At 44.0% G+C, this 14536-nt stretch overlaps 1 protein-coding gene across 4 annotated transcripts in view; it reads right to left on the bottom strand.

The window, feature by feature from the left end:
* The window catches only part of sgsm2 (small G protein signaling modulator 2), a 104130-nt gene that overhangs the window by 32671 nt on the left and 56923 nt on the right, over positions 1–14536 (bottom strand). For 3 of the 4 annotated variants that reach the window (XM_085379831.1, XM_085379834.1, XM_085379833.1), the window contains exon 3: positions 10807–10975. In XM_085379831.1, the coding sequence (XP_085235957.1) occupies positions 10807–10975 (169 nt within the window). Of the gene's footprint in view, positions 1–563; positions 770–10806; positions 10976–14536 lie in introns of those variants that run through there. The other variant, XM_085379835.1, reaches the window with a different exon arrangement.

Raw genomic sequence — 14536 nt, 5'->3', positions numbered from 1 at the left:
GATGGTACCTTCCCAAAGGAAAAAGTACTATAGCTTACTAGGGTATATATATTAGACTTAATAGTCACTATATACTATATACAGTAATGGACTTCTATTCATTTTACATCAAATTAAAACTTTGGGTGTCAGATAATTATTTATTAAAAGCTCGACATTTTAAATGAGAATAAGAAAGAAAAGTATGTCTTTGTGCCCCCTTTTCCCTGTTCATGCCCTATCGGCCCCCCTGGCTAAACTTTGCTAGATCCGCCCCTGCACAGTTACCAGCGTCAGCTACGTAGAAAAAGATCCTGGTGTAGAAAGTAATATTAAATAAATTCTAACAACAGCTGATCAAGCTTAAACGTGCTGCTGTTGTTCAGCCGCTGGTTTCCTCTTTCTGGTGCAAAGTGGGCCAAAAACAAACAAGAGACACGGACTCGCACAGAAAAGCCGATCAGCTGATCATTGATCAGTTTCATGATTGAAGTAGCAGCCGGAGAGCGAGAGGCAGTCGCTCCATATATCGCTTGTTAAGCTTAACGCAGGAATGCTTTACAAACATTCAGAGATGGACTTACACACTTGCTTTACTTCTCTCGGGGATAACTTTGTCGGAGATGAAATGCCAGGTTGCTAGCGAAGCTCCACATGCTATCCAGACCACAGGTCCCGCATGCCACAGCCGCTCTATCACGTGATGCATACTGCTCCGACGTGCTAACGTTCTGAGGTGAGTTACGGCGTGTTGCAACTTTTGTGAGGTGCTTTCGTGATATTTAATGGATCGGATTACATTTTTTATTTTTCTCCGATATCCGATCCAGTAATTTAGGTCAGTATCGGACCAATACCGATACGTAATATCGGATCGGTCCATCTCTAACACATACTATTAATGTGCAGTAGCAATTAGTAGCAACTTATTACTCCACCTTCTTGTCTAAAGATATACATTTAGGCTCTGCAAAAATCCTGCTGGTTGCAGTCAAAATACCAAACTCGAGAATGAAAACCATGTGTGACAAACCATGTCTATCCAAAGACTAACGGTGTTGCTGACTGAATGCGAGTATAACATTACCCCACTGTGCATGCATTATTCATAAGCCATCAGGCTATTATGCATTTAATGTGGATGTGTTGCCTCAAAGCATCTTCTCTCATAAGTGTAATCTATTTGTAGTTTCAGGAGGTTTGATTTACTGTGTAAATATCCTTTCATGGCTGCCCACACAGTGCTGTCTCTCCTTCGTCTCTAGGCTTTACACATTCTAAAATGTCAACAAATAACTGATTTGATTACAGTGATCAGAAACGGTCTTAAGAATGCTTAAATGTAAGGTGCTTTTAGTGAGGGAGGGTAAAATTCTGGAAATACACAGAGAGAAGAGATACCACAAATCTGACAAAGCACTCCACATTTTTTTTATCTGTAGAAAAATATTTTAGCTTAGCCTAATACTGACATACAGAACAAGTTAACAGTAGCACTCACCTGTTTACCTGCTTCAGACTTGGCATTTTTACTGACATTGATTTATTATGTTTTTTGTATCCCTGTGGTGACTTCCATTTCATGTGTGTCACGGCTGGGCCAGCAGTCGTGTAGTGGAATGAAAAGGATCCAAAATGCAGGCAGCTGACTGATGAAGTGTGACGTTTATTTACAAGGTGGGATAGTGGCAAGCAAGCAGTGAGGCATGACAAAACAACTGAAGAAACCTAAACTGGGAGAACTAAACGACAAACCTGAGAGCATACAAAAGTGGTGCGGGGCAGAGAGCCGCAGAGACAGGAACGAAACACCATAGAACGCAGACGAGCCGACAACGAACACAGACCGACACCCACAAGGTAATCGGGTAATCACACACAGGAGGGGAGAACAGCTGAACCTAATACACACAATGACTGGAGGACACAAGCTGAACACAATGACAACAGACACAGACCTTCAGAATAGAACAGGAAATCCAGAACACGAGCCTTCAAAGTAAAGCAGGAAACACACAGACTGATTTACAACACAACACGGGGACATAGGGTTGCCAACTCCCTGAAAAAAAAAAAAAAGGACGCCTAATTGGCCAGGGCTGGGCGACCCGATTGTCTTCACCCTTCCCAGTGTGGGGAATTTCTTAGCTCTTGTTTTTGTGTGTGTAGTTATTTTTTTAACCATTTGACAAAGTGCATACCCTTTTCAGCTCAATACTTTTGTTTCTAAATACGGAACGATTCTGTTTTTCAAGGGACGGTTGGCAACCCTACGGGGACATGAACAGAGCACCGAGGACAGACACAGGTAGGGCTGATAAAACACTGAACTTCAGGTTCAACCCTAAACTAATACAAAATCAGAATAAACACAAGGCACAAAAATGAACTTCAAGGAAACACAAAACGCTGGGTCAAACTGACCCAGGACCATGACAATGTGTAGGATAAAAGCTACAAATAAAGAGAGACATCATCGTTTGTCTCTCCTTTTGAGTACATTCACTAACATTACTGTATTCCTAAATCACTCATCCCAGATTGTAACCATCAAAACTCTTAATCGTTAATCCAAAACTAAACAGGCTGTGAAAAAGTAGGACTCACACACACACACACACACACACACACACACACACACACACACACACACACACACACAGACTAAGTGTATCCATACAGCTGTCTAGTTGTCATAGCACAAACTTTACGTGCATGTGATGTGTTTAGGAGAATCTATAATAACATGGCTTACGCTCTAACCCATCAGGCACTCGATTAGCCGACTTAGAATTCAAATGGTTCCCAAGCATCTTTGAACCAAGCAGTGACTGCTGAAGCTGAAAAATGAAGTCAGGGGAGAAGTTCCAAAAACTGCAGAATCCCATGGAATGAGCATTATCAATAACCAGTGTTGGGTAAGTTACTTTAAATTAGTAACTTAGTTACATTACTAGTTACTTCCATCAAAAGTAACTTAGTTACTTCAAGTTACTCGTTACTTTCAGAGTAACTAGTTACTAGGGAAAGTAACTTTGGTTTTACTCAGAATTCTCTTGTTAATGTGTTGCTTCCATAACTGGATACCCAGCAAGATTGCCAGTCTTCTAGCTTGCTTACTTGCCACAAGTGCACTGTGCCACCTACCAAAGGAAAAGATAATGTGCACATTTCCACGAGAGAAATCCCACGCCTGATTCTATCCTAGCTTTTTACATCCAACACAAAAACTGCAGTCGTGGTGCTGTCGATTGTACTCAGAACTCGGAAATTCTGCCTTCTGAATAGGAAGATGTAGGTAACAGCAGACTGCAGATGAGCTGCATACAGAGCTGGACTGGGACAGAAAATCAGCCCGGGCGTTTTGACTAGAGACCAGCCGCCATTATAGGAAAAATCATAAAGCCTTTGAATGAAAACAAACACTGTTGTGACAGTGATGTACACTGTTCTGATGGTATATATGCATCAATCTATCAATCATTTGTTGTAAGATTCAGATAATTATTTTTTTTAAAAGTGAGACATTTTAAATGAGAATAAGAAAGTATTTCTTTGTGCCCCCCTCTCCCTGTTAATGCCCTACCTGCCCCCCTGGCAACACTTTGCTAGACCCGCCCCTGCACAGTCACCAGCTGTCAGCTACTTAGAAAAGGATCCTGGTGTTATTTGTCTCTCAGAAACAGTTCATAACTTCAACTCATTCATGTCACCTAAAAGGTAAACCTGTTTCTCCATCACCTGTTCAGCTCTGATGATCCAGTAAGGACATCTCCTGGTTTCATCTTCATGTTTCCCTCTCACCACACAACCAAACCGATATCATGACCAGCAGGTTTACAGCTGTGGCTCCAGCAAACATCAGCTGATACTAGAAATTAATATAAAATAAATTCTAACAACAGCTGATCAAGCTTAAACGTGCTCCTGTTTAGCACGACATCCGCTGGTTTCCTCTTTCTGGCGCAAATTGTTCTACCTGAACTAGAGAAGCTTGTGTTAAGTGCTAAACCGTGTGGTTCTCCGAATGATGTCATTCCACCCCGTTTTCTGAAAGAGGTGTTTCCTACTGTTGGACCACATATTTTAAACATAATCAATACCAGCCTCTTGTCAGGTCAAGTACCAAGTGAGTTTAAGCATGCAGTTATTCATCCCTTACTTAAAAAGCCAGGCTCAGATATTTCAGTAAGTCCGGGACAAACTGTTCCTTTTCACCTCAACAGGAAACCCGTAATAATTTCTCTGAATACCAGACGATTCCGTTTTTTACGGGACGGTTGGCAGCTCTAATAATTAACCTTATGAACAAAATAAAGTTCAACATCAGTAACATAGCACCACCCAGCTGTATAGAAACTCCGTCATGCTAGCTAGCACGCAGTACGAAAAAGTCAGCATAACAAAAATAAACTCCACCTAAACTTGGTTCATATCTGACCCAGAGAGACTGCAGGTCATAACTTCTTACCTGAAGTTCAGTTCACCTGACAGGCTGACACTCTCGGACCAGCAGCGCTTCGGGTCTCTCCTCCTGCCTCCCCTTCCCTCATCCACCTGCTGGCCTCCACCACTTGCTAATGTTACTGAATCTGTGAAAGCTCCGCGATAGCCACCACACAAAGTAACGAGTAACGAGCCTATCTAAATCCCAGTAATGAGTAACGCGTTCCTGATTTTGGCATAATAACTAGTTACCGTGCTCGTTACCACAATAATAACGTAGTTACTGTAACGCGTTACTTAATAACGCATTAGTCCCAACACTGCCAATAACATTATTAAAAAGCATGTTCACAGCCTGGTTCAGAATCTGCTTTGGACACTTCTTTTCATCTGTTACTGCACTAATAACTGCATGTGTGAGTTGCACCCGTAGAGTTTATGAATGGCAACAAAGCTGATAGCTTATCACAGTAGTGACAGAAGGATGGTTGTAAAACAATAAATCATAAAGAGAAAGCATCGAGGCAGGTTGTCCACTGTAGTCGGTGACACACAGAAGTCAAACCCCTCATGCTCTGCTGTAATTACTACTCACTTCACCCCCATAACTCTTTAGTCCACTGTTGATCTCTGCTCATATTCTTTCTCTGGCCTCTCGTTTCCCATCATGCTCAGCGATTCTTTCACCGCCAGTGGGCCAAACCATGTTGCCATGGCAAACAGGGTAAATGAGAGATGGAGCCCTGAGGTAGGATGACAGAGAGCATTGTCTGGGAGTGTGTGTGTGTGTGTGTGTGTGTGTGTGTGTGTGTGTGTGTGTGTGTGTGTGTGTGTGTGTGTGTGTGTGTGTGTGTTCGTTCTGAGTGTGCTTGACTGGATGTATGGATTCTAGCACAGGGATGTGATTTGTGCAAACCACATTTACACACAACAATAGGCTTTAATGTTGTGTGCAGTCTCTCGGGAGGGAAAAGGCCGACCAGATGTGACAGATGAATGAGAGACACTACGCTGATATGAAGACGCAGCGCTGAGCACCCAGTGTACCCAAACACGTTTAACTCAGCTTTACATCAAATAACGCAGCCATGTCGCAATGATGTTGTGGTTCACATTCTGCCTGCACATAGTTTATGCAAATATGGAGGTGTGTGTGTGTGTGTGGTAGCCATGTGGTACAATTAATGACCAAGCAAACAGCTCAGCTAGTACTTCTGCGCCTGTAGATGAAGCAGTTTATCATAGTCTGTATCTGCAGGCACACATGCAGAAAGATGCAAGTAATCCACACACTCACATGCAGACCTCAATGCAGACCTGAGGCTTATCACGGTGTGCACACAGACCATTCATCCTTAGCAAACACTCAACTGAGCTGATATTGTGTCTGCTGGTGACAGACACTGGAGATATATCTCCAGTTGTGTGTTTTACAAAAACTGGAAGGCATTTGGACGTCCTAGTGGACCTTTGTGCTTTTGATGACGAATTTTATGGCTCTAGAACCCAACCGGGCCTAAGTGGACGTTATGAAGATAGTGAAACTTTAAAACATAAATATGGACTAACAATAATGCAACAGTAGCCTTTGAAGTGAAAACACCTAATTTAACAAGTTCAATCAATAAGCCCAGAATCGATGGAATCAGGCAGATGTTGTCAATAATTTAAAATGCTACTGCACATCTTTTAAAAATCTCACAATTAAAAAAAACTACAAGCAAATTCTTCTGTCTACCATTATGACTTAAATATGCTAATATGCACGAACTAGCTCATACACAGCATCACCCAGCAAACAAAAGTCAAAGTAGAGAGCACCTGCAAAAAGATGGCAAAAACCTCCTCCTCCACCAATGCACCGAAGACCCCCGGGCTTGGGCAGGGCCCCAGCGCATGCACCAACCACGGCCCAAACCCCCCAGGCCCAACCAGAACCCTAATTCGAAGGCGTAGTGCCCCCTGTATCTCAAGTCTCCAAGCCCACCCTGGACCTGCCAAGGAGCAGAGCGGTGACCAGGCCAGGCAGCCGCCAGAAAAACACCACCCAAGAGTCACCGAAGCCCCATTCTGGTCAGAACCACAGCTCCTGCACAGAACCCCCCAAGAAACCCACCCCTAGGCAACCGCCAGACCCCCCAAGTCCGTACGCCCCCCTAACCCCACTAGGTGATGGAGCGATCAAAGGAACCCAGAGAGATTGATCTGATGTGGCGGCAGAGGCTGTCTCAAGGCTAATATGGTCCAGCAAAAGAGCTCTATATCGGTTAATACTAAGATTATTTTTGTTTTTCCACTTCATGGGGACAGTCTTCTTAGCAATGTGGTGGTACTGCGATGAACACAGTACACACCAACGTTTCAAATGCAGGTTTGACAGGTTTGTGAGTGTACACTTTATCCAAAACCTAGTGACGGTTTACTCATGTTTGTTATTGGGTGAGTGTGGCGTGTTGTATAGAGCACTTTGAGTAATCTGGGAGAGTAGAAAAGCGTTATTCAAGAATCAGTCCACTCACTCTCTAAACAGAGTTTCGTCATGTTACTTTTGCATTATTACATTCTGGCACATGTTCTTATTACATGGCTTGATTAAGGCCCACATTAGGCTGACATCTGGGGCCAGAGCTGAAACTGTTCTGGGCCAGCACAGGGCCACCAGTGCATCTGCAACTGGCCTTGTGCTGGCCCATGTGTGGGCCACCTCTGGCAAACCAGGTCTGGGCCACCAAAGGGCCGTCATTCTTTGCGGTATGTGGGCCTTGTGTAGGCACATTGTGTAGTCCAGATCCGGGCCATACCAATTTTGCTATGTGGGTACCAGAGGGTACTGCATGGTGCTGCAGAATGCTGTGGTAGTCCTTTTGGTTCAGGGTGCCTCTCACTCTGTACAAGTCACCCACCCTGGATCCAGAAAAACAGCCCCAGACCATCACACTTCTTCTTCCATGTTTGACAGTTGATGATACACACTGTGCAACCATCCTTTCACCTACTCGACGGCGTACAAAGATTCTACAAAAATCCAAATTTTGATTCATGAGTCCATAATACCTTCTTCCAGTCTTCAGTAGTCCAATGGTGGTGTTTCATGGCCCAAGCAAGCCTCTTTGTCTTATTCTGATGTCCTAGCGATGGCTTTCTTGCTGCAACTCATCCTGCCCATAGTTTGTGGGTGTGTGTAGTTAATGTTGAACGCTGCATTTGACGCTCAAGTGAATGAGAAAAAACACGTCGATCGGTTGTAAGAAAGTGTGGCAGTATGTAGACCCGAGTGGTGTTTGGTGTTGTCTGATTATATGTGTGCACATTAACTTATATGATGTAGTGGATGTGGTGACACTGAGTGTGTATCTGCGTGATCGTGGTGTGCAAATGAAATAATCTTTGTGTAAAGACCAAGGGTGCAGAAGCAGAAAAACAAGAAAGAAAACTAATTGGGGGGACGTTGGGGTTGAGAAGGAGTGAAAAGAGTACGCTGTTTGTAACTAAGTAGGAAAACAGCTGATCTGTAGAGTGAGGGAAGAGAAAAGGAAGAAGAACATGCAAAGGGCCAAGAGGCAGAGATGAAAGGGAAACTCGAAGGAAAACAAGAACATAGTAACCGTCACGTTTACGCTGCGGTGACTGAGGGTGATTGATCTGTTATGACGTCACGTTGCATTAACAAATTGACATGAATAAGCTAGACAGATAAGGGAAGAGGAGGAGAGAAAAAGGCAGTGCATTCTCATCTGGAGTGGCGTTAATACAACCAGGGAGAGGTGCTGGGGTCGCGACTCTTCACCGTCTCCTCATGAAATCTTTGAATTTGGCCACAACAGGTCGCGGTCTCCTGGCTCCCTGCGATGAACACGGTGGAAGGTGATGTTCTTTACAGTGTCTTCCCGAAGCTTCAGGTGGGTCTTCATGAAGGTTTTAATGGTAACTTTTGCTCCTCAAAAGTTACCTGAAGGTAATCTCATGCTACGGGCCTGGAGATCGATGACACTCTCTTTTATTTTTTTATTTTCTTCAGCTGGGTCACATTCTCAGTTAGACAAGTGACAAAGTCCCACAGCTGAAACCTGAAAGCTGGACAGTCGCTTATCGATTGAGTCCAGTATTTGTTTAACTCTGAGCCACCATTCGCTTTTCCCCGCCAAGTCTCCAGGTGTCTGACATCACCTAGACCTTTGCCATGGAAGATTATCTGGTTTCACCTGATTAGTACTCTAAGCTATCAGGGCAGAACAATTACATTCTCTTCCACTAGAGGGCAGTACAACTACCTGCTCTAATTAAATGGTGCCAACTGCCAGTAAAACAGGAGAAGATGAAGAAGAATTTATGTACCGTATTTCCCGGACTACAAAGCGCACCTGAATATTAGCCGCAGAAGCTAAAATCAGGGGAAAATCCTGTTTTGTACATACATTAGCCGCACCTGACTAAAAGCCGCAGGTGTTTCAATGTTGACTTATCATATGTAAGAGAATATGCACAAAGCGAATTGTCAGGAAAGAGATGGCTGTTTGGAGACACACCCCTTTTATTAATATTTTGAAAAACAAGTTATGGGTACATATTTGCATAACCTTTTAGGTATATGTACAAGTAGCGGTAATTACAAGTAGGAAACATGTACTGTGCTTCATAAATGAGTAACAAATGTAGTACATAACAATAACCTACAGCACACCAGAAAAATAGATTCAGACTACCTTTCAGGCTCAGGTGCAGCGACACGGCTTTAACAAGAAGAAAAGTCAGTCCTTCACCACCATCTTCCTGCGCACTGAAACCACCAAAGTCCTCTTCTCCAGTGTCGGATACGAACAGGCCCAGGATGGCTTCGTCATCCACTCTCAGCTTCTCTCCTTCGTTGTCACTTTCAAAACCAAAGAAATCCTCGTTGTCAGTGTCAGAGTCGAACACCCTCAGAAGGGCCGTGGCAGTGTCCTCTCCATCATGCAGCAGTCCAGCCCTTCGAAATCCGTTGGTGATCGTGGATGTTTTCACACTTTTCCACGCTGTCAGAATCCACCGGTGGAGTTGAGCATAACTTGCTTTTCGCAAGTTTATCGCCGCTCATCATCCACGACTCCCGCTGAACGCTACTTTGAAGTTTGTTTTTCGCGCTACTTGTACGGCACTATGTTGCCTGGCGGACGGACACGTGACCAACATACCACTCTTGAACCCCGATACTTTGTGTCTGATCACATGCCCTTCCGCCAGGCAACGTAGTGCCGTACAACAGCGGAACAAACAAAACAAATCGTCTTACGATATCACAAAAATCACGGACAATCCTTAGAAAAGCCGCACCTGACTAAAAGCCGCAGGGTTCAAAGCTGGTGCAAAAAGTAGTGGCTTATAGCCCGACAATTACGGTAATAGTCATTTGAAAAGGAAAAAGTCAGTCTGACCTTGGTCCTGGACCGAGAGGAAGGCCGAGCATGAATAGTGATCATAAGAAAGCAAAAAAGGTCAACTGGGGACAATCCGAGCTAACTCCGCTATGCCTGGTGTGCTGTGTGGTTTTTCTAATGTGAAACATGCTGTGGCTCCAAAAGGTTGGGAAATACTGACCTAGAGCATTTTCATGGACTGTGTCTGAGATTAGAGACGTTTTTATACCCAAATTTGAGCCTGGTGGACGCTGAGAAGTCAGAAATGAAACAAGCATATTCATTCATTCGTTTTTTTCTGTACAGGAAAGCGAGTCAGTAATTATAATTTGCCATCTTAATCAAAACATAATAATTTGCTTGGATGGATAACATTATATAATAAAAATAATTTTATTTTATCATTAAAATATCATTCCAGTTAAAGAACATGCAAACACTGGTGCATTCGGCATCACAGAAGCATTAATGTTAATTTAGGGCAGCTGTTGCAATAACTTGGATGATTTTTGTGTGATTTCTTTATCGCTATCATAACTAACACAGATCACATTTCTGTAATCTTCAGAGCAACAGCATCAACTGTGGGGAGACCTCGTTTGTCTGTTATTCTGTCCACCCTGTCATAAAACTGTCTCTGCTACCACATTTATTGTCCCTTAATCATTTAAAGTTCAGGTGAATAATTAGGGCTACACTAACAGTCTTCTTATCCTCCTTCATAAATTGGGCTGAAATGTCTCTCCCTTTCTAATTAAGACGACAGATTCACTCCGTTTGCACTAATGGTGGCGGAGTCAGGTACGGTCCTGCTGCTCTCGTCATAAAGTGATGAACTGAAACCTTAATGTGGAATCATGACACGGGTTCGAAAAGCATTTAGTAAGCGATGCGTCATGGCTGCCTCGGGACAGATTTGGGTGAATTCAGCACAGCAGACAGTAAAAGCAAAGCAACAGGAGGGGTCGGCGACATCTGCGTGACCAACCTGGTAAGATCAGCCTGCTGCTGGAGCTGCTCCTGCACTTTACGGCAAACCTCGCCGGCGGTGTCGCAGACTTTGCCGACCTTGGTGAAGAGGGCTGCGATCTTGTCGCTGCGGAGAAACCCAGCAGCTCGTCTCTTCAGCAGGTGACCCAGGCAGGCCTCGACGGCAGCTGCAGGGACAGCAGGCAGCTGAGTTAATACTGACAAGGGCAGGAGAGCAACCAGAGGAAAGTATACACAAAGTGGAGGAGAAGAGATAACAGCTCAATTTTGAATTGAAGGAATCAGCAAGAAAGATGGAGACTGACATAATTATCACATTAAATGAAATAAAGCCTGAAAAGCTTGTGGTCAGCACAACCAAACACGCCAAATGGCTGAGACGATAGCATTTTTATCAGCTGAACACTGTTATAGTCTGTTCTAGTGTTTGTATCTCTACGCTATCCACTCGGTCTTGTAGCACTGAGCGCTGACGTGGCAGCACAGAGGAAGATTGTGCTCTTCCAACAAGAAATACAGTGTTTTAAAGTGTTAATGTATTTTTTTTAACTTTATGTACTTGATAAATCTTTATTGATTCATAAAACGAAAAAAAGCAGGACTACAACAGCGACCAGGCTATCAAGGCAGTGGGTAGAGAGAACATTAGGGAGGTGGCTTGCTGTTAGCAGTGCCTGTGAGTACACTGATTGCGGATTGTCTAATTACTACTGACTCAAACTTATTTGAACAGAGACAAACTTGTTTTTGAAAGAAAAGGCAGACAAAACCTCATTTTCACATTTTCCCACGAATGTGAGAAGTCGCAATGAAAGGAACCTGATGAGCACAAACATGTTCTGTTACAGTCGTGGAAAATTTGTCTTCTTTTGATTTTGCTTTCATCCTTTAATGGCAATTTCCAATCAATGTGGAATTATCAAAGATTTTCCTCTGAACTGCAAAGTGGTAACTCTGCTAATTATTAAACATGCAGCTGGTTTGAGAATATAAAACTACATGTGTCATTTCTCTGCAAGTGAGCTGCACAGCAGTGTTTATGTGCACATGGGTGCTGCTGCAGCTGACCTCTGATTTCCACCTGCAGGCTTTTATAGATAAAGTTATTAGTGAAACACCCTGACATATTTAGAGGGTTGCCGGCGGTAACCTCAGCGTGCAGCTGCAAGATGACTATGTGGAAGAACAAATGCATTACGAACAGGACATTAGTATATGAGCTGAGGCACAAGTACAGAAGGGCACTGACTCATATGCAGAAAATGAGGGAGAAATTGAGGTAAACAGTCTCTTCCTAGCTGTGACCCATCCATTAGCCGTCTCCCTCCCTCCCTCTGTAATTGCTGCATTAGTGCTCAGCCATAATGAGCTTTAGGGCTGATGTTGAAAGCAAGATTGTGACACAATTATTTCAGCCAAAGCAAACAGAGAATTTAGCTCGTACTTACTCAGAGACTGTTTTTAATACGCAGCATGTTTTATTAATGCACCGTTATTTCAAATAAAGGTGTCTGCAGATGCTCTGGATCCAAATGAGCTTCAGTGTATATATACAGAAGCCACAAAGATTATATTTATTAAAAAGCCCATCTGAAATATGTGATTCATGTCAGGTTTGAGCACTTGTGGTTCTCTGCTTGCTTTTGCTCTGTGAGGTGAATCTACCACATAATATTACAGACCGACAACAATGTTATTCTCTGCGATGCTGGGAAAAACCTGCTTTATGGGTGCAATCGTCTGCTTTTATTGCTACTCTAGGCACCTTAGAGGGTTGCTCAGAGGCTTGGAGATTTTCACTCACAAAGCTGTCTGTGCAGTACATTCACAGCAGCTTCTGTCTGGCAGATTAATACATTAGCCTCTGGGGACGTCTTGCTGGTAATACTTTCTCGTGTAAAACTGTCCTTTATCCTATTAGAAGAGGATCGCCAGGATTAGCAGCAGAAGAAGAAGTGAAGGTTTGCAGGGAGGGAATATTGATGTACGGTTGTTTCTGTGGAAACACAAGAATTGAGGACAGGATGCAAGCAGCTCTCCCACGGGAGGAACCGCACCCAGCATCAGCTCATCCTGCTGCCTCTCCTTACAACTGGCCTGTTAATTCATGTTCTGGGTGTCTGTGGCTCTGATGAATCATCAAATCCAAGCTATTACACGAATAATTAGCATCATTCTAGGGCTATGGAAGAAAACACTGTGAAATAAGTGCTGCTGGGACCACAGAGCAGCGGAAGGCTCGTTTCAATACTACCAAAACATGCTCGCCATGCAAAATGTTTTCATTTTGGTTTAAAACATTCGCCGAATCCTTCGAGTCGCCCCTTCGATACCTCTGCTGATAACTCTAGATTTATGACAAGCATAGCTGTGTGTGGTTTTTCAACGCCAGTTTAAAGATCCGGCTGTCCACGTTGGTCATTCAGAAATCCACCATCACACATTATTAGAATATTTCCTAATATCAATGAAAAAGTATTTTAACATACAGAAATGACCAACAATGCACTAATTTACACACTTAGTATGTTGAGTCCATGAATTACTGGATCAGTGTGGCGTAACATGGAGCCAATAAGCTTGCAGCACTGTGTTGAGTCATGGACCCTGGGTCTGAGGAACCCAGGGTCCATGAGCAGATTTGGACTGATATTATATGCTATATGTATATTGAATGTATTGTGCTGCTGTCCCTTGTTTTCCTGCTTGCTGGTGTGTGTGTGTGTGTGTGTGGGGGGGGGGGGGGGTACAGGTGTATCTGGTAGGCCAGTGTACAGGCACCATCAACCCTGGTGGGTGGGCCCTGCCAGGAGGCTGGCCACACCTAGGATGATGCCACACACCTGCAGCTGATTGGCCTCGTCTGGAGGGAGTTACTTTAGAGCACAGGTGTTGAACCCAGGCCTCGAGGGCCGGTGTCCTGCAGGTTTTAGATGTGTCCTTGATCCAACACAGCTGATTCAAATTGCTAAACGTTCTCCTCAGCATGTCCTGAAGTTCTCCTGAGGCCTGGTAATGACCGAATCATGTGATTCAGGTGTGTTGACCCAGGGTGAGATCTAAAACCTGCAGGGACACCGGCCCTCGAGGCCTGGAGTTCCTCACCCCTGCTTTAGAGAGTGGCTGAGCTCCCATCAACGTGGGATCGTTGCGTGAGGCTACCCGTCAATTTCTCTGCTAGATGTCCGTTTTGACACAAGTGTACTAACGGCTCTGTGTTTTTTTTCTGGAAGGCTGTAGGAACAAGGAGGCAGTGAGCACGTTGTATAAAGGGAGCGGACACACAAAGCCACGGGCAAGGGGAGAAGACACTGGACGGGAGTCGGGGAGCACACGGGGATTTATTATTGGATTGTATTTTCTTCACTGTGAATAAACGCACCGTTTGCATTGCAAGAGTCCAGCGTTCGGGTCCTCCTTCCCCACATCCCCACGGTCTGCCAGCGCAGCCGTGACAAGTTGTTACTGAAGCCTGATAGAAGTTGCCTTTAAGTTTGTCTATATTTTTGGATAGCGTGTTTCTGGTCTTCCACAGATTATCCACGGGGTTCAGCCAAGTTGGCTAATCGATCAGTCTGACCAATAACAGTCTTGGTACCGTCGGTAGGTGACCAGTCCCACTGGAAAAGGAAATAAAGGTAAAGGAGAAAGTGTCTCCACAAAGCTTTTCATGGAAGTATGACATCCTGGTAACGGGCTGCACTGACTTTGGACTGAATAAAACACAG

This window comes from Rhamphochromis longiceps, linkage group LG14 (genome assembly GCF_057381845.1).
Source record: "Rhamphochromis longiceps isolate RC_006_pf linkage group LG14, R_longiceps_female_GT1.1, whole genome shotgun sequence".
Taxonomy (NCBI): domain Eukaryota; kingdom Metazoa; phylum Chordata; class Actinopteri; order Cichliformes; family Cichlidae; genus Rhamphochromis; species Rhamphochromis longiceps.
This window is presented reverse-complemented; position numbering and strand designations above follow the sequence as displayed.